Source organism: Megalops cyprinoides, chromosome 7 (genome assembly GCF_013368585.1).
Source record: "Megalops cyprinoides isolate fMegCyp1 chromosome 7, fMegCyp1.pri, whole genome shotgun sequence".
Classification (NCBI taxonomy): domain Eukaryota; kingdom Metazoa; phylum Chordata; class Actinopteri; order Elopiformes; family Megalopidae; genus Megalops; species Megalops cyprinoides.
In genome coordinates, this window is record NC_050589.1 from 25,174,092 (window position 1) to 25,195,171 (window position 21,080).

General features: G+C 40.2%; 1 protein-coding gene across 2 annotated transcripts in view; it reads right to left on the bottom strand.

The window, feature by feature from the left end:
- LOC118780772 (immunoglobulin superfamily member 21-like) overlaps positions 1–21,080 on the bottom strand; it is a 176,052-nt gene that overhangs the window by 77,715 nt on the left and 77,257 nt on the right. For both annotated transcript variants that reach the window (XM_036533454.1, XM_036533453.1), the window contains exon 2: positions 8,996–9,108. In XM_036533454.1, coding sequence (XP_036389347.1) covers positions 8,996–9,108 — 113 coding nt within the window. The remainder of the gene's footprint in view (positions 1–8,995; positions 9,109–21,080) is intronic.

A 21,080-nucleotide genomic window follows, 5' to 3' on the forward strand; every position in this document is an offset into this window, starting at 1 on the left:
TCATGCCCAGGAAGATATCACCAGTTCATTGAAAATATTGTCCATGGCCAGTTCCCCCAGGGTCTGGCAGACAACTTTTTCAATAACTGACTAGTGAGAGCCAATAATCATTAAAAATAGCTTAAATGATCAAAACGCTTCTTCCTGACTGTATGTGAGGTGCGATGCCTCGGAGTTAATAGTGGCTCCAACGTGTAAGCAGTGATGAAAAAACACACACTTTCTGATTTTCTAAAAGAACAAAAAACCTTGACAATTATCTATCTGGACTTTAGCCTGTGGATGTGCATTATTCGTGTGTCAGGAATTATTAAAAAAAAAAAGAACAAAAACATCTATTTTAATGATCACATGTTCTGCAGAACTCTAAACAACCTGTGGATGATCTCTGACTTTCATTTAAAGGAAATGAATGTAAAAGCTTTGCAGTGCATGATTTCACCACCAGCGAAGTACAGTGTAAGAGAGACATGGGACCATCCACTGACAAATGATCAGCTGTGATATGAAGTGTTGAGATGCCAAAAAAAAAACAAACAGAAGGCAATTGCACTGCACACAGATCTCTTAATGCCACTTCTGTTGGCTTATTTCATTTACCGTCTTAATGCTTTGGAACAATCACTTTCACCTTTCGGCCTGCATTTCTGACAGACACTCTAACACTTCAATACTATAATGCCATTCGCAATGGTAAGGGGATGACCTTATTTTTCTTTGTCCCTCCCTTCCAAAAACTGCAAGTGATTAAAATCACAAATGAAACCTTTTAAATGTTGGGAGGATTTGGAGAGGTCTGAAAATGTCAAATCTTTTTAAAATGCAGAAATAAATTTATTTCTGAATATTCCTTCTGTGAGTATATGAAAAAGACATATGTCCACTCCTCAGGTTTCCACTCCTCTACTTCTCTGCAGACAAGGCCTGCCAAATAACTGCCTTAAAAACATCGAATGGAGATGGGAATACAATTCACTACACGCCTGCAGTCACATACATATGAGATAATAATATAACCATATACAAAAATCATATAATCAATCAATTATATAATGTAAGGCCAAGCCCTCTTAAAGCCTATAAATAAATAAAAGAAATGAAATGAAATTGTCACCTTTTTGTTCATGAAATACAGCTACTACTGATCTCACTGATACAGAGCACTATGACAGAATTAGAATTCCAAATTCTAAAAAAAGGCTACAAAGCAACAGGAGATATCAGAGCACAAACACCTGTAAGTAATGTGCTGTTTGTGCAGACAGTGTAAACGTTCACTGTGCACAGATTCTGGTTACCAAGGCAACAAAGTTTTTATTCTCTAGGCCCAAAGCAACGCCTTCTTCACTCCAATTAGGGCATAGCATTCCCAGAATGCATCACTTCAAAATCAGGTATCCATTTGTGCTAAGATTTCTATCACTGTCTCAAAATGAAATTTCTCAGATGAGCAGTTCAGAAACAAAAGACATCCAAGGCTTAAAGTAGGTTGAATATTTGTGCACAGGAGACACAGGGGACATTATACATCACATGCAATTATTTCAGGTTGTAACAGTTAAATTATTCATTGACAGTCATCAAATGACAGGTGAAAATGGGTTCAACTCTAGTGCTCATTAGCATTCAATACTGTTATTGTGACAAGTAAAAGAGAAAAACAAATCAAAATAATGGGATGCATATAAAATGAGATCACTATCTAAATGGATAAATGAGATTTTAAACAGGACTCCCACTCATTTATGTAACTACAACTACCACTGTAATTCTGTATTTTCTTGGCATGCAATATGACTACACAGAAACAAGTTTTTCACATTTGATGAAAAAAGGATAAAGATAGCTAGCCAGAACTGCAATTTGATGAGCAAACCGATTATATAATGCTTTATTTTAAACAAAAAGACCTGTCTAATTCTATTTATACAAGCAACTCTGATGACTGCACTTCATGAAGGCAGCAATGTAATGTGGTAGTTAGTGAGCAGATCCTGTAACCCAAAAGGTTGCCAGTTTCATTTCCAGGAAGAACACTGCTGTTGTACTTTTGAACAAGGCCAAAGTTACTGCAGTAAATGCATAGATATATAAAGAGATAATATGAAAGCTATGTAAATGGCTCTGGACAAGGACATTCTATTGTAAATGTAAGTATAATAGCCCTTACTTCATGAAGTAATGTGTGGCACATATCAACTATCCTCATGTTCTGACTGGAAATTACAAAGGCGTTTATAAAAATAATTAACCCATTTACATTTTACTGCATTTTTCTATCAATATACAGCTTGAATGGACTGGATCATATTCACGGCATAAAAATACTACAGCAACCAAATGCAAAAGCGAAATTATATATCACAGTACTGATAAAAATGGTTGATTGCCAGAGGTTATCCTTTCATGCACATAAGCCTGAGGCAAGAACACTGTGTCAGAAATGTTCAAGTTAAATTTCAATTCTTGCTCTCTTGAGACCTGGGTTCACATGCTAAGCAGACCAGAATTAAGGTGGTTTACAGTTTGACAGGCTGTGTAGTTACATGCTGACTGAATGTATGTATTTATGGATGAATACATTTACGTTGGAAAGAAGTCAGTCAAATATTAATAAGCAACATGGAAATGTTTAAAGCAAATGGTTCATCACCACATGCTCTGATGTACATAAACAAATGACAAAATACTGACAGTAAAAATACATGTACTCCTGTGCTGAACATTCAACAGAATCTATAAATTATACAAATCTCTCCAATTGCCTCTGCTATGGAGGCTTAATTTTTTAGACTTGCTACCTAATTACCTAAGTATTTGAGGAGAGGACATGGAAGGCATTCTATAGATGGCCATTACACAACCTTTTGGAATGGTGAAATGTCATGAAAAACACATTTCTATGCATAGAACTGGTATTCCTATCTTTGTTGCACTATGACCAAATCCTTATTTGCAGTCAGGGAGCCCTCTTATGTTCAACCTTTGAGAAATGCCAAACCTAGGTCTGCTAGAAAGTTTAAAAGCTTGTGAATAAGCTTTCTCTACATGTGGGAGCTCCTCCTGTGGTTTTTATACAGCACAGTAAAACCACTTATACAATTATTTATAATACAGTAACTGTATAATTAGGTTAGGCAACTTAAATGCCATTATTTCTAAATGTCCTGGCTAGGACTCTTTGCACATCTCTACCTGTTAGTTAGGGGCACTTCATTCCCTGAAAACAGCCTGCTTGAAGGAAAATTCAACCCTTTTCTTACATCCTTTAAAGCAGATGCAATCCACATCTTTGCAAGCCATTCAAAGAAACCAGACTGAAAAGTGTCATATTGGATAACGACAGCCCGAAATGTCAAATCTGTTAGGAGTTTTTTTTTTTTTATTTCAACACATCAGTTTAACAGCATGAGTCCTTCCCCGGCTCTGCTCCCAGTTAATGTACTTGTCAGTTAAAGGCCAGTACAGCTTGTGGGCTTGTTCGGGTTCTTCTTGAGGAAACAAAATCTATCTGTCTTTCCAAAATGGAGTGGCAGGCCAAGCCCTGAGGTTCTGGAGATGTCAATGCATTCCACTTAATTAATGAATCGTCTGCTTCCTCTGAAACACTGGTACAATGTGTTCGGGCCATTAGCTGCAGGACCAGATTCAATATGCCCATAATAACTGTAATTTTTAAGTAAGAAATTAAAGAAATATTACATTTCCCCTTATTTACAGAAAATTTTTTAAAGAATTTATTTGAAATGTAGGGTAAGCAGACATCTACCGCATAGCTGTGGCCTCCAGGCATGCTTGTGTTGCTCATCTATGTTCCAACTCTTCTTCAATTTATTGCTAAACTGAGGACAATGATTGGATGGGAACTTGAAGCAAACAGTGTCCCAGGCATCCATCAACATCTTGTTGAATGCCATCTGTGAAACAATCAGGACTGTGGAGCTACAGGCCCTGGAGTGGCCACCAATTACACTGAACATTCTTTGGAATGCTAGAGCCTGCACGTTAAATGAAATGAGATTTTATTTGAAAAAAAAGTCTTTTGAAGCTTTGGTGGCGAGGATCCAATGGTTTAATCAGTAAGACACAGACTCAAGAAACATCACTGCCACCATGAGTACACCTAGCAGTGCAAACAGATGGTGGCTGATCACAGGGTGTTCCTCAAACAGAAGAAAGAAAACTTTTTCCACAGAAATTGTGCAATGTGCCAGAACACCCTCAAGGAGGCCATGAGCATTCCTTCCAAATTTCATGACTACTGACTAGGTACAACAGGAATCATGTTAATGTGACTTTTGGAGGAACAACAGATGCAGTGTGCCTACCACAAACAAGCATCAGGCATATTTGCCCTGACCCCAAGAGTACTGCACTTAGCTTGGTATGCCTCTATTTCTGTCCACATTAAAGAGGCATGGTAGAAACCAGCAGTTGAGGTCACATCACAGGAGAGGGGCTGTGATTGCACTTGTTAGGTGTTTTTTTTTTTTTTGACAGTACAACCCACCATCAACAGATTGCAGCAAGGGGGAGAAATGATGGGGACTGTCCATGAGCTTGGATGGGCTTGCGGTTAAATCGCTGGCACTTTATAGGAAGATGGCCACCACAGTGTTTGAAGTCATTTCGAAGTGGTGCTATGATTTCATCAAAGCGCTGTCGGCGGTGGGGGACCGCAAAGAGCCGCGGGGGGTTCTCCCATGGAGATGAAAACCGCACTTGACAGGCAGCCAGGCGGAAGCGGGACCCCGCCAGGCGGTGCTGCCGAGACCCTCCCCGGGGAAGAGGAGAGGGTACCTCTTCATTACAGTGACATAATCAGAGTGAAAACAGCGCGCGGTGAACCAATGCATGCCGCAGCGGGGCGAGGTCTCGGCGGACCTTCCCGCTGTTCAAGCCCGCAATACGTTATGGGTGATGATACTCGAGCGGCAGGAAAGGATGATTGCTGCTATTTTTATCCCCATCCCCGTTTATGTCGTAGGCGTTGTGGTATTAAAAAGCACAGAAGCAGAATGCTGCTGTATTCCTTCCCTTGTAGACTTACAGTCTTAGCTCAGAGGATGCTCCGTGGGGACACTGCCACCAATGGACAGACAAACTTAAACATTGAGGACATTCTGTTGGATTGTGCAGGGGAAAGGTAAGGTTCTGGTGTATGTGATAAAAAATAACCCCACAGATCCCCATGAAGATAATGACATTGGCACCTGAGTAATGTCAGCGCCCAACACATGAGACCTTCAATTCATCCTGCTGCTCCCTCTCTCTGATCAAACACCACAGGTTCCTTAAGTGGGCATCAGCAACAATCTCATTGTAGTGAAAGTGAATGAATGAGAAATCGACACATTAGTCAGATGGGAGGCAGATGTCAAACAGAAACCTATGGTAATGCAGCATGGGTAAACTGTGCAGTGGCAGGTGCAGTGTAAAACTATCACTAGGACAAACCAAATCTTAGCAGCTCTCTCCATTCCTCCACAGCCATGGAGATGCTGTTGATGGCTGGTGAGCAAATGAGGGTGGCAGAGAATTCACCTTTAAACTGATAACGGCCCTGAATCTATTTTTTGTAATTAACAAGCTTGCCTCCAACTTTAGTAAGGACTGCCCATCTGCAGCTGATTGGTTTTCATTACACTTGTGTCTAATGTGGTAGCATTGCCTTTGTGCATTTCACATGAAAGAGTTTTAATTACAACAGAGGCTGGGTTGTATGAAATAATTTTGATTATAACGAACAGACCAGAGATTGGTTTTTAAACAGAAAAAATAAATGGCTTTTTTTTTACAGTTATGAGTAAAACTATTTCATATGAAGTGCATTGCAGACAGAGGTACCACATTAGATGCAATCAAGCAGAAGGGAATGAGCTGCTAGTAATTGCTGATCCTTATTTAAGCTGTCATGCTTGTTAATTGTGCAAAACCCAGTGTAGGATAATTATCAAATAAAGGTAGCTAAGCTCTCTGCCTCCTTATTTTCAGCTCAACAGCTGCTATAGCTGGATGTGTCTGAATGCCTCCTTTATACTTGTACCTGTCAATAAACAAATTGGTCCCTTTATCCACAGTTTAAAATGAGTTTGGCATGGCTCTCCCTCTCCTATCCTCTCTTGAATTCTCAGTGAAAGTGTCTTTTTCTCTGCCACTTCAACTACATATTATAGTGGTACCTGAAAGACAAATAGCTTTTCACCATTAAAACCACTTTTGTCAAAAACGGTCTCATTTCACATCGATAGCTATACCTGACTGTTCCAAGTCAGAGTCACAATCTGCTACAGGCAAGGACTTCAACAGGTAAATCAAAAAAGGAATGAATTTGAAACATTGTAGCCCTATTATTCATTGATCTATGCCAGCTGGTGACTCACTGGGTAGAAGGATCACTATCCCCGGGTAGCAAGGAAATCCCCGGGTAGCAAGATAAATTACATGGTGACAAGAAGGTTCAAATGTAATCAGTACCAACTCAATCTGATGCATTCTTCTTTATACAGCATATACCCTGTATTATACTGTAGTATTATACTGTAGATCAGCAAACACCTAATTGTCTCCTCTGACATCTGCAAAATCTGTAGGTATCAGTCTTGAGTTACATGCAGCTCAGTTAAGCAAGATCGCTTAAGCTGACAAACAGGCTTGCTATCAATATTCAGATACTTAAATTCTCATTTAAATTCTTATAAAATATTCAGTTGCTTATAGATATTGAATTGAATATACACTGCTCAAAAAATTAAGGGAACACTCAATCATTACAGTATAACACCCAGTCAATTAAACTTCTGGGATATCGACCTGTCCAGTTAGGAAGCGTAAGTGATTGCGAATCAAATTCACCTGCTTTGGTGCAAATGAAAGCAACAACAGGTGGACAGGAGAGGCAACAGCAAGACAACCCCCAAAAAGGGAATGGTTTTGCAGGTGGTGGCCACAGACCATTTCTCTCTCCTGATCCTTCCTGACTGATTTTTCTCAAGTTTTGCATTTTGCTAGTGCTCTTGTCACTCCTGGTAGCATGAGACGGTACCTGCAGCCCATTCAGGTTGCACAGGTAGTCCAGCTCCTCCAGGATGGCACATCCATACGTACCGCCGCAAGAACGTTTGCTGTATCTCCTAGCACAGTCTCCAGAGTGTGGAGGAGATACCAGGAGACGGGCCATTACACGAGGAGAGCTGGACAGGGCCGTAGAAGGGCAACAGCACAGCAGCAGGACCAGTATCTGCTCCTTTGTGCGAGGAGGAACAGGAGGAGCACTGCCAGAGCCCTACAAAATGACATTCAGCGGGCTACTCACGTGCATGTTTCTGACCAAACTGTCAGAAACAGACTCCATGAGGGTGGCATGAGGGCCCGACATCCTCTAGTAGGACCTGTGCTCACAGCCCAGCACCGTGCAGCTCGATTGGCATTTGCCAGAGAACACCAGAATGGCAGCTTCGACATTGGCGCCCCATTCTCTTCACAGATGAGAGCAAGTTCACACTGAGCACATGTGACAGATGGGAAAGAGACTGGAGGCGCCGTGGCGAACGTTATGCTGCCTGCAACATCATCCAGCATGACCGGTTTGGTGGTGGGTCAGTGATGGTCTGGGGAGGCATATCCTTGGAGGATCACACAAACCTCCATGTGCTAGCCAACAGTACCGCGACTCCTGTTAGAAATCCTCAGACCCATTGTCAGACCTTACGCTGCTGCAGTGGGCCCTGGGTTCTTCCTCAATGCCCCGCCTCATGTGGTTAGAGTGTATAGGCAGTTCCTGGATGACGAAGGCATTGATTGCACTGACTGGCCCTCACATTCCCCAGACCTGAATCCAATTGAGAACCTCTGGGACGTTATGTATTGGCGCATCTGACGCCGCCAAGTAGCGCCACAGACTGTCCAGGAACTAACTGATGCCCTAGTCCAAGTCTGGGAGGAGATCCCCTAGGACCGTGTTTCCCAACCCTGCTCCTGGAGGCACACTGTCCTGCATATCTTCTATGTATCCTTGCTGCATGACAAAATCAGGTGTGCTCAGCTAATCAAAAGTGCCACTGATGAGTTCAGTCAGGTAGGTAGAGCAGGGATAGATAGAAGATATGCAGGACGGTGTGCCTTCAGGAGCAGGGTTGGGAAACGCTGCCCTAGGACACCATCCGCGGTCTCATCAGGAGCATGCCCAGATGTTGTTGGGGGCCATACATACTTCTGAGCCACATTATGAGTTGTCGTGATGAAATTTACGCAGGTTGGATCAGCCTGTGATTTTGATTTTTCACTTTGATTTTCGGTGTGATTTTGAATCCATCCCTCAATGGGTTGATGAGTTTGGTTTCCATTGACCATTCTTATGTCATTTTGTTCTCAACGAATTACACAATGTATATCAATGAAGATTTTTGACTTGAATATTTTATTCATCGAGATCCACTGTGTGATTTAAGTGTTCCCTTAATTCTTTCAAGCAGTGTATATGCACACACACACACACACATTTATATATATACTGTATATATATATATATATATTTTTTTTTTTTCTTTTCAGTATTGTACACAGTTTCATGGGACAAAAAAGCAAGCAAACAAAAACAAAACAGTTGAATGAATTTGGCCTTCTGCTCCAAGCCATATGTAGTTATTAACTTGCCCATTCGTACCAGTAAAATACAAGAAAGTTGGGAAAGACCTGTCTGCTTATATTGTATAAAACTACTGGATTTTAAGCATTTAATCCCCAAAATTACCTGTCATAAGTAGGCCAGGGATGTCATACTTTTTCTAGCTGGCCTCCAAAGTGTGAAAATATCATGGACTTCAAAATTGTAATCAGTGTAGGATGACATGAGAAAGGAGTCCGTACATGTGTGCAAATAATGGCCAAACCCCATAGCAGGCAAACCCCTGCCATGAAATATTTTGCCTAGGTTCAGACAAAAGACAAACAGCAAAGCAACACCAAAGCAACTGATAAGCATGATGCTACTCACCCGAAACCAGACAATCTCTCGCAATCTGCCGTCAGTCTTGAAGTTGCACTTCAACGTCACTGTGTCTCCAACGACAACAGCTGGGAGGGGTTCGATGGTGACGGTCAAATATCCTGCAAGGGAGAACATGGGGAGATTCATAAAACTCTGTAATTTAACATCTTTAAATGTTTACAGTACAGCTTTATCTAAAAATGGTTCAAGAAACCCAAAGGCACACACATGGTGGACAATTGTACCTGCACAGTTATAAATGTCTCTAGGCTGAACATTCGTACACTTGTACCTCTGAACAAAGTTCCGGTCACTTATTATAGCAAGCATCATAAAATAATGATGTATTATGTCCGTCATACTCCCCTCCACTGAGAGTCAAGAGTTAAAATAAGCCCCTTTGAAAAACTTCATTAAATAGCCATTGCCCACTGGTGCTTGGATGTCCATCGTACTGAAAAAATTACACATTGAATAGATGTGACAAAAATACTATGCTGTTTTGGGATTCATCCAAGACTTCAATACCCTTCCACTGGCTGTAAGCAGATGCATCACAGTGGGGTGTAGGCAAATAGCAAACAGATGTCCTATTAATACATTGAAATAAGATGAATATTTACAGCAAAGGGGCTTTTTGCACATTATTGTGTACTGATATGCATGGCTTTCAGGGGGAACAAGAGCATTGTGTTTGTATTGATAGATACTCTGCAATTTTAACCTCCTAGAGAGAAGAAATAATTATCCTTCTCATTTTGTCATTTCTTTTTTTTACATGGAGGAAATTTTCCTGGAGCATGCACATTTTGGCAAGCACAGGAACATTATACTACATTGTACAAAGGAACAATAACCTGTCTTTGACACATGACTGACAGTGTCCACTGTAAAACCATGAGTTTGCAGTGTTTTACTTGAGAAAAATTTTTTTAGATGATTCAGATGATGTCTAAATTGCTTGGACAGAATCACAAAAACGCAATCATGTCCTTGTGTGCCTGGACTCAGATGAGAACAATCCACTTCCATAGGGAAAAAATGGTTGCTCCAGTGAAGCTAAACTGGGACTGATCCCGTGTAAGCGAGCAGGAACAAAAGATCAAGATTTTAAAAGGTGCACATTTATTCTCCACAGGACAATGCTAATCCTCAGGAAGCAGGGACAGGATTTTCAAGCTTACACTGGATCAGTCCTGGTGGAAGTTTTCTAGGGTAAGCTACCTTATTTTCCTGCTTTCAGACATCCTATCTGCCAGGGCACCTTTTTTCCAGGTTGTTTCAAAATAGCTGCTGAAGTGTGGAGGTTGATGCTTATTCTGTTTTTAACAATCAACTCAATTGGCTTCATTTGTTATTCATGAACCTAGAACGAATTTTCCACTTGACCCAGATTGTTACACTCATTTTACAAATACACACACACACACACACACACACACACACACACACACACAAATATAGCTTGTATTGCTGCGCTCATGACTACATAATTCATCTTCATCTCCTATTATAGAAATGATACATATTCATGGTACTATTAATTGCTAATTGCTATTGCTACTATCTTGCAGTTTTTAAGATTTTTATACATTGTAAGGAGTTGTATTTTGTTAATGTGCAAAGCATTTGGGATATGGTTCTGAAACTGTGAGATAAGGTTTTGAAAGGTAATCACATCAGAATTTGTTAAAGGAAACTAAATTTATAACTGCAATCCATACATTAACCAAATGCCATAGGAAAATGGTACCTGTTTGACACCATACATTTATTTTTGTTATTTGTCATTATTGAGGGTTTATTTTTCCTCTGCATTATCTAAAAAGTGCATATGCAGCAACAAGTTGTATTGACCAATAATTTTGTCACAATGACAGTGGGACTCTAAAAGAAATTTTCACCAAGTAAAGGACATGGAATCGTGTGACATGTACATGACAGGGAAAATTGACAATCAAAATCATCATGCTCTTAAATTAGTAACATTAATGAGTCAACTTAAATGACTCCAGCAGATGCTTGTCAGCCTGATATACTTGTATTACACTTTCATAAAGATGTAAACTTTACACTCCTTCAAAGAAATCCTCCGCAATTTCCCCATCAATCTGTGCACATATCCTGGGAGTAGACTGACTTTGAGTGAAAAGCTATTTTAGTCACCCAGTTTCATACAAACTACACTTTGACTCCAAAGCAATCCATGGCAATTCTAATCAAAGCAACTTGTGCCATGTCTTTTTAGTTAATTCAAGCTATATATTGTATAAGTCATTTTGTAGTTTTGTACAACTGTTTGCTCCCCAGAATTGTGTAAAATTGTACCTCGGCTATATGTGCCATTTGGTCTGCTCTTCTGTAAGACCTAAAAATGTTTGAGAGAGGGTCAACAGTTCAGTCACTGCAATTTTTTGACTTTGTAGCCAGGAAAACACCTCATCTCATGCACTATCAATGTCAGGTTAATGCTATGTTTTTTAACACATTACAATGAAAATAACTATCCACTGAAAATTCAGAACAGCTCAAAACAGAGTAAAACACACAGGAAAGGCCAGGTAGTGTTGGCTAATCTATTTTGAGACTTTCCAGTTGGAGCGTCTGAGGCCCACTTCTGAATTCATTTCAGACGATCAGTGTGACACGGAGAGACACTATTTTTCCTCCATTTTTAAAATGAAAGAGCCCTTCATCATGTGTCCAGCTCTCTTGCAGGTCTTAAAAGACCTCCCAGCTGAACCATTATCTTAAGGAACCTCCACATTTGACTTTCAAATTCTTCTGGAGTCATTTTTTTCATTGATAACACCCTGTGTTACAATGCAGAGAGCTCATCATTCTGAAGCCAACCCTTGCCTGGTTTTGATGGCTTTAAAAATAGCTATTCAGTCTGTTTTGAGCACTCCTACCATGCTTCAGCCTCATTGTAAGACACACCAGCCAATAAAATTCTTCCAGAAATGAAACTAGTTTAGATGGGAAGATATGCCAGCAAGGAAAAGAACACTGTCAGAGGTAAAACCTACACCCCCTTCAGGTGAGGGAGGGGCAAACTAATGAATGTTAATATATTTATGCATTTATTTATTTCTTTATGTAACAGCAATGTTGGACAGCCACCTGATTGACCCTTCATTAGCTATTAAGCTACATTTTATCTGTACTCTCTCGTAACAGGAATAACTGAGAACAAGCATATAACAGTAGAATAATACAGTGGCCATCTCATCCAGACATCATGCATACAAAGATATAAAAATATTATACAGCGCAATGCAACCCATCAAATTTAACACTAGAGCTACATTGTTCGCAACCTTTCTTTTTATACCAAAATCTAAAATGTGAAGTGGTGGGCAATTCACGTACAAAAATGTCTGAACAAATCTTTTTAGTGTACTCTATGTACTAATTCAGAATATTAAAGGATTTTTAAAACTGAGTCACCAGTCATCCAACTCCAAACGATAAAACCAAAAATGACAAATGAGTGGAGGAAAATGTTACTTTGGGGGGGTGGGGCGGTGAGGGGCTGCTATCCAGGCAGTGTATCAGAACTACAGAATCAGTCAATGCAAATGCCCCAAGCAGTGAACAAACCAAATGTCACTATGCTTCAGCGCACAGTACACTGATTTGTTCAGTTCCAACAGTTCGTTTGTTTTTTTTTTTCAGTACCTGACTATATGAATCTTGTTCAGCTTGTTCAGCATGTTTCCTTGTCTGACAACAGGGTGACTGTTCCATACAGCATATCAACAAGTGAAGTATCATAGAAAAATCAAATATCTTAACAGCATGCCAACATTTAGTCAAAACTAAGGCCATTTAATGCCATGTAACTAATGCCTTACAGCTAATTGCTAATTGAGCTAATTGCAAATTTGAGGTAATTATAGTGAACCTTATTTTTTAGCAGAAATCATTTGGTTCATTAAAAAGAGTTAAAATTCCTATCACTAAAACATCACCACAGGTAGATGGATCTTGGAGTTCCTAATGTGTGGCAGCAGATGTAAAACAAAAATATAGGCTTTAACAGAACTACATTTTGCTTTTGTTTTGGCCAATGTATATAAAAAAGAGAGGCAATTAGAAGGATGTTGTTAGCTGCAATCATTAATAGACCTCCACACAACATGAATGTGAAGCACGACGCTGAAGATTCAAACATTTCAGCACAGAGTCTCCATCAACAATGTAATGTTTGACAAATTAATGAATAATGCCATGGAGAAAACGTGCAAACAACAAACAGAAGTAACACATACTTGAGTTCCCTTAATGGTAGTCTTCTAAAACCATGCTGTTTAGAAATGCAAGAGTAGCTGAAGAGGCTCTGTGTGCATTTCCTGCAACACAATCACTCCAAATTAGGATCGATCAAGAGCATTTTCCCCTGTATCCAGAAAATCAGTGCTCCCAAACACCTCTAATTATCTGCTGATGAAAAAAAAGACTCATTGTTCCTGTACAGCAGTTTAAGTCTGAGCATAGGTTAGCTTATCACACTGGAGGCCTGTAAGGCTGCACTTGGTGAATGGCTGCTTTTTGTCCACCTACAAGCAGATAAAGGTGATAACTGCTGGAAACTCTGAAAATGGAAAATGGAAACGCTGGAAATTCAGTGTCTCTACACTCACAGACAAGAGTTCCCCCTAGATTTGGAAGTGAATTGTATTTCAGTTCAAGAATGCTGTTTTTAATGGTTATACCTCCTTCAACAAACATTTTTTAAGTTCATGTGTCATTATGTCAAATTATGATGTTGGGCAAAGGAAACAATGCACACGAGTAGCCGTTTCACTAAGAAAAGAAGTGACCATGTTTATCCATACTCCTGTCATCTTAGGAAGACTGTCCTGGAATCAATCACCTTATGTTCTTAACTTTAACTATCAAATACATACAAAATTTACCTTTAAAAAAACACAATTCAATGAATTACTTTTGGTGATCACTGAGCTTGATAAACTGCGTTTGTGCGGTATAAAATTAACCCTTGTGTTTAACTGTGAGCTAAAGATAAGGACGAATATTGATTTACTCTAGCCCTGCATTGTGGAAGCAGTAATAACATAATGCAGGTAGGACCTACTTTTTCATTTGAATTCTATTCTCAACCAAATTAATAAAATTTCAATGAATGTGGGGCTGTCACAAAGGACGCTGCACAGACATAATAAGAGTTATATCAGATACTGTATAACGTGAAGTGTATGAAAGAAATGGGGGCAATAATACTTTGCACTTGGACAAGAAATGCAGCATTAGAGACAATGAGATGTGTTCAAACTATGATGGGCTGTGGACAGAGAGACACCCTACTGGAACACCTTGCAGCTTCAAACAGTAAGATATCATATAAGCAATTTGTTCTTAAGGGGATGAAAAAAGAGGAGAAACCTCAATGTTAGTTTGAAAGCAAGTGCAGAATTTCCCATAAGCTCCCTAATGGCAAAGAAAGACAAAGTCTGACTCTTTTCCATGCTTGAGCACTGTAGGGGTAAACTGCCTTCAGCCCTGCACCACAAGAACATATCAATAAACACACTCACTTTTTTGGCAATAAGCAGTCCACCCTTTTTGCCTGCTTCCACTGTTGATCTACGTGTCCCCTACAGAGCCAGTTATGCTCCCCACTGTGTGCTCAGTAATGAAGTTTCAAACTGTCCCTAAATCACAGTCACATCATTCTTTTTTAGTTCAAAGACAAGGCAAATTTGCTCATAGTGTTCAAAGGCTCAGAATTGTGTGTGGAATTCCAGATCATTTCTGCATGGTATGTTGTCAGGTATGTCGCATTTATTGACTGCTTGAATATGAATAAACTAACCTTTTTAAAATGAAAATATAATCAAGTCTTTAGACAGCAGCTACAAATGACCGTGGCGAGACTTAAGGTCAACTGCCTCCCTACTTCTCGGAATGCTGACATGTGGCAAATCATTAGCAAACATCCCACTTGTTTATGGCTGAAGACATTAGCCATGAACAAATAGGACGTGCATAATTGTATCAAATTTCAATTTGCATAATTCAGCCAGTCTTATAAGTAGGGTCCTTCTGAAGGATCCACCAAGTACTCAGTCTCCCATTACATTCCTGTTTACAGAAATGTTCACCCTCTCTTTCTGTCTGTCTCAGAATCTCAAAGAAACTATGGCTATTTATGACTAATGCATTCAAAACTAAATGATTGGGATTTAATTTTAAGAGCCACGGCTCATCTTAATGACCAACAATCTCGAGCAGAGCTTATCGGCTCAGATCTCTTCCTGTGAAAACATTCCTTAAATGCAATGATTAAATTAATATTGTTTAGCTGGAGTGCCTAGATGCAGTTGGACTGAGACACAGGAAGGCTAATATTAAGCATGTATTGGATAGGCTCCATAGTATAATTCAGATGTACATTTTTAGAAGTGTCATACAGATCTGCTGGAGGAGGTAATAGTGAGGGAAGGGAACCAGAGTCTCTCCAAGGAGAGCCTGCATGTTTCTTTTCTGGTAGCAAATTGAACGTCAGAGCATTGCAGGCTATTGCTAGCATGGTGTGTGTCTCAAGAGTATTTTTTGCGTCTTTTATTGTTCATTTAACATATATGCCATTGGCATATACAGTCAGAAGTGTCCAGCTGCTCTGTTCACTAATTTTATGTGAGGAAAAAAAATCCAGTTCTTTCCAGACAACCCTTGACTAAGAAATGCAGGCTCAAGAAATATGTGTTTTTTTTTTTAGAAAGACACATAGAATAATATGATCGAGACATATCTTTTATTAGATGAGAAAGCTGTGTGACTAATATACTACCTATTATTAAACACCTGACATTTCAAAAGTTTAGCAGAAATGTCAGATGGATGTTCAGATCCACTTGAGCTATCTTTACATACATTGAAAAAGTTTTGTTCTCTTTCGCCCCCAGCGAAATCAACTGTACACACAGCCTGATGGGTTTTCTGGAACAATGCCATAAATGTCAGCCATTTTCTTTTTTCCCATTTGTGGATGGGACACTTGTGCAACAGAGATGGGGTAAGACTTTATCTGTCTACAACTGAGTATCTCTTCAATCTGCATTAATGGAGAACTCTACCAAAAATACTTTCAGTAAATGTGTTGTTTCTTACCAAGAAAATACCCATATGGCATATGCAGTGTGAAATCCAAGCATTTATGATACAACACAACATAGCAAAATCCATTGAAAGTGACAGCACATTGGAACTGAACTCTGCCAGTACTGATTTGTTCTAAATTTGTTCATTTCGTTGCATGCATATATATGCATACATATATACGTGTCCTTAATTACATTACAAAGATTGCGCTATGAAATGTGCATTGTCCATCATATAAGGGCATACTAACTGTATATTTATGTCTGCTGTGTGATCTTTTTTTCAGTAAATTGTTACTGCAGCATCACCAAAAATGAGAGGATCCCACCCTTTGCAAGAGTGGCTCTCACTGGGCAACTTAAAAGAGCATTACATACACATTGTACAAACAGTTCAACAGGTACCAGTGAGAAAATGAGAGACATCACCTCCTATCTACTAGACCTACTTTACAAAAAAATAGACCTGTGAAATTCTTGACAACCCCAACCGGTACAATTAAAGAGGGTGTATTGAACCAATTCAGTTTCCTCACAGTTTATAGTATATGGATTCCTCTGCAATCATTTCCTGGGAAATCTGTTAAAATTCAAGTTTGTCTTCATGGCTCATCCTGCCTGTATATTCCACTGCACCCAATGCTACAGCCCTATGGATGCTATACAGATAAAAAGTCAATTCAGCTCTCTATACTGGAACCTCTGCCACATCCTTAGAACACATACTCAATGGAGGACCTCAGCCGTGTCTCTGCCAACAAAAACACGATCAACAGTGAATGGCAAAGCCAATTACATACAAGCCCCAAATGTGCTGGAAACCTCAGGAGTTGGTCATCAAGCAACAGCTGTTCTAAGAGAAACAGCAACTGATGTGTACCCATCATAATGCTCCCCATTAACATGTTGCATTATAATTTTGTAGACTCAGCTGTGCGTCGGCCCCACGGCACGGTCACAGCAAACGTTCTTCACTCACCGTGATATGAGCCAGTTCTGCCAGTTCTGACAGGAAAGATGGAGTGGGAACAAGGCTGAAAAATCAAATGTGGAGATGTTCACAGCAATTCAGGTGAGAAACAGAACTGGATCTGTAGACTTGCCTGCATTCTGTATGTGGGCGGACATGAGTCAAAACTCAGCCACCACAGCTCGTTAGTGACAGCGTCCTGATTTCAGCCTCTCCAGGAGAATGCGGCTGACAGACAGCGCGGAGAAGACCATGGAGGAAAGCATGACGAGAGAAGCATCTGTCAGGGAGGAAGGCCACCTCCAGCGCATCACATTTATCAGCCAATGCTCTCTCTGACCAAAACCCAACAGCTTTCTCTAAACAATGCTCCCAAGAATCACGAAGCACCTCTTCATTTGCATTTCACACTTTCCCTCTAAATATTGTTGTTTATTAGCTTAGCAAACATTTTCTTTTCACATTGCATCTATTCATACAGGTGGACATACTTCAGTAACTCAAGTTAAGGTGCCTTGCTCATGATTAGGACAGTTATGTTGTATTAGGGGTTCAAAATTCAAACCTCCAACCTCCTGGTTTCTTACCCTGTTTTCCGATGACCAGGCTACCCTTGCCCACCTTTATGATATTTCCCAACACAGACTTTTAACGCCAATCAATCACCTGAAATTGTTGTTTGAAAGTGGCACAACTTGTGTGTCTTTGTAGATACTGTAGAAGTGAATTTCTCCCTGACTTACGACTCCTCTATGAAGTCCTCTAGTGAACTGAAATTTGGTGCACTTTCATGAAATGAAACCAAGCTAAATCATTTCAGAAAATGTAAACTAGGATTGTGAGTATTTTAAAGGTAAAATGTTATGTACAAATCAAGTGAAGTGATCTATGTCTCATACATTTGTCATATAATTTCATCTTTTTAAGTCTGATAGCTGATTTCCATCCTGCTGGGCTAAACATGGATCATGGATGCAATATTTTCAAAATGGTAAAATTGTTTGAAAACAGTAACCTGCAAGCCCCCCCCCCAACACACACACACACACACACACACACAACTGGTTAAAAAGCTGGAGGACCAAAGGAGCGATAAGATCCTCTTTTTGGTAGGGGCATCGTCTAAGATGTCTTTGAAGAGTCTCTGGAGTGGATTCAGCGAGAACTGTCCAGCAAGCATTGATGATAAGGCGTATCTTGATGTGGGAACACAACAGGGTTTTACGAAGGCTTAAATTCAACAGAGAGGCTTATGTCCAGCTTTGTCTAATGCTTTGGCTGCACAGTATCGATCGCTCCTGTTGTGAAATCCTGCCACTCTGAGGAATCTCTGTTGCTGGATGCATCCGTGCTCTGTATTCTACACCATCAGCTGACTCACCTTCTTTCAACAGGATAAAAATGACTGTCATTCAGCAAACCACCAGATAAGAAGATCCATCCATTTCCACAAATTGAGCTCTACCAAAGCTACAGTAGCATCTAAGGGTGAATTGTGCTTGCAAAGTAGGATTGTGTAGTACAAAGGACGATAAAATGTTACCACAGATAGCTCTTTAGTTCTAAATGGCAAAACCATGGACTGCTATCACTGTTAAGGGCATAATCTGCAATGAGAATGGGAGGCTGTGCACAGCGGTAATTAGTTCACATTAACTGGTTGTAGGAGAAAACAGGGCCTCCAGCATGTCTTAATTCTTCAGACCAGCCATTAATGTAATGTATAATGGGGTCAGCAAAATAAGCTTTCTTCCGTTACTAATACCCTACCGAAATGTACATGAAATAAATGCCGCAGCCATTCTGCAATTTTAATTAAAATGGCACACCAAAGCGAGTGATGACTGCGGAAGGGGTGGGTCTAGTTAGAACCTTCCTGCCTCAGAGTTTTGTTCCCTTTGTTTGCCAAACGGCGGAGCACAATCAGTCCAACCCTCGTAACGTTGGTAATGTCCTTTGTGATTTCGTGACAGGATAATGGCCTCCCTCTGCTATGATATCAGGGTGGCAGACGTTACAGGAAATGAGTAGCTGCTTTCTCTACCTCTTATTAACACCTATCTGGGATCCATTATGAGCTGAGTGAAGATAGAGGTGACTTGTAACATCAAAGGCAGGTCTAGGCACCATCAAGCTTAGTCACCGCCTCTTAGGAATTAAGAAAAGCATGGAGGTGTTCCTCTGGGGACAGAGGAAGGAGGAAAAAAACACCAACACTGCATTTATACTCACACGCACACTCACACAAGAACAAAGGCGAGGGCCGCACATGGGCCATCTCTTACAAGAGCACTTTGTGACAGGCTAATTGAAGATGTTGTGAACATCCTCCTATGACATTGTGGAGCTACACACCTATGCAAATACAAGTCACAATTTTGAGCTCCTGTGCTGTTTATTGTTAAAACACATTAATTCAGTCTTTAATCCTCCACACCAGCAGCAGGGTGTACCAATATTTGAACGGTGTGGTAGTGGTGGGGATGGGCTTCACTTTTAACTTTGACTCTGGAATCACCAACTATACATTAAGCTTGCAATACTGCAATGTCTTTTTTTGCACTACACCTCCCACAGAGCACCACAATGGAGAAAATGTCGAACGGAGGACAGGAACATCTTCAACAGCATCCAGTGTCATCCAAGTAATTTGCAGATATTTGTCAAATCACCGGAGGGTGCTAATGAGTAATGGGAATGAGGCCGACCCTGGCCGACGCAAACCACATTACCCCCACTGGAAAGAAGCCAAATGCATTCTACCATACTTCCAGTCATTGTCCGCTGATGGCTGAGCCCAACCTCAAACTCTGGAAGTCTTGGAGTATAGGGCTAAATCTGCACTCAGGACAAGAATCTTTACTGACTGAGCCACTTGGGAGCCCACGGGGGGAGGGCTAACTTGCGTGTCATGCATGATACCCTGGTGTTAATGTGGATAATGCTCACCACAATGGTACTGTGATCTATGGAGTGTGCAGCCAGTGACTGAATATGCACAGTCTGAAGTGACATTCTTCAATAAAAAAACAATCTTTCAGTCTTGGAAATGTAGTCAGCCCTCAGCAGCAAAGTAGTGGAGGCAGGCATGATACATCATGCGACATGGCAGACATGAAATCTAATATGCAATCCTCTAGCACTATAATAAAGAAGAATAAATGGCAAAACTATGCATATTTAACAGGCCTGCAATAGGCCTGTGGAGGCCATTTTCGTTAAGCTGTCCTCCACACAACTAAGACACCACGGTCAAGTTTACTCATTCGTACGAATTTTCAAATTGGTAGATGAAAGAATCTTTTCATTAAGGTCTTTTAGTGTTTAGCTCTCCATACAAACAGAATAATTCTCTGGATTCTAATGGTGGATTATTAAACTCCTAAAACAGATCAGCTGTAGAACAGAACAGATTAGTTAAAAACAATCAAATCACTCTGGATCATATTAGAATTGTGCACATTAAAAATATTTATATATAATGAGCAGATGCATGATAGAAAAGTACTCCACACATGACTGGAAATCAAATCTCAGTGGTGCAAATTAAGTAATTCTAAGCATAAATAATTAATAAACAGATTATTGAGTGATATCAGAGCATGCAGATGAGCATTGTAATTGGTTGACAAACCGTGAAAAGAGACAGCTGAGCTGTTGATAATAAGCAGAACTTCATCCAGTATTACAGTAGTATTACACAGTGTTACACAAGCTTGCATTACGTGCTGGTTCAGGAGAGGTTGGTTGGTTGTGCTGTACTGTAATACCCAGCAGACTCTCATGTTTATGGATTTGCGATCTGCGGTTCGAATGCTTCGACCAGACAGCACTCCCTCTTCCCAGCTTCTCTTTCTGTTCATGGGCTGTGGATTGCTAAGACAACCCAGATGCTCTTACATGTCACATGTATTTGTAGACCTAAATACACATCAAAGGTGCAAACACTTGTTTACTGCATTATTATATTGTTTTTACATTCGGTGCCATGAAT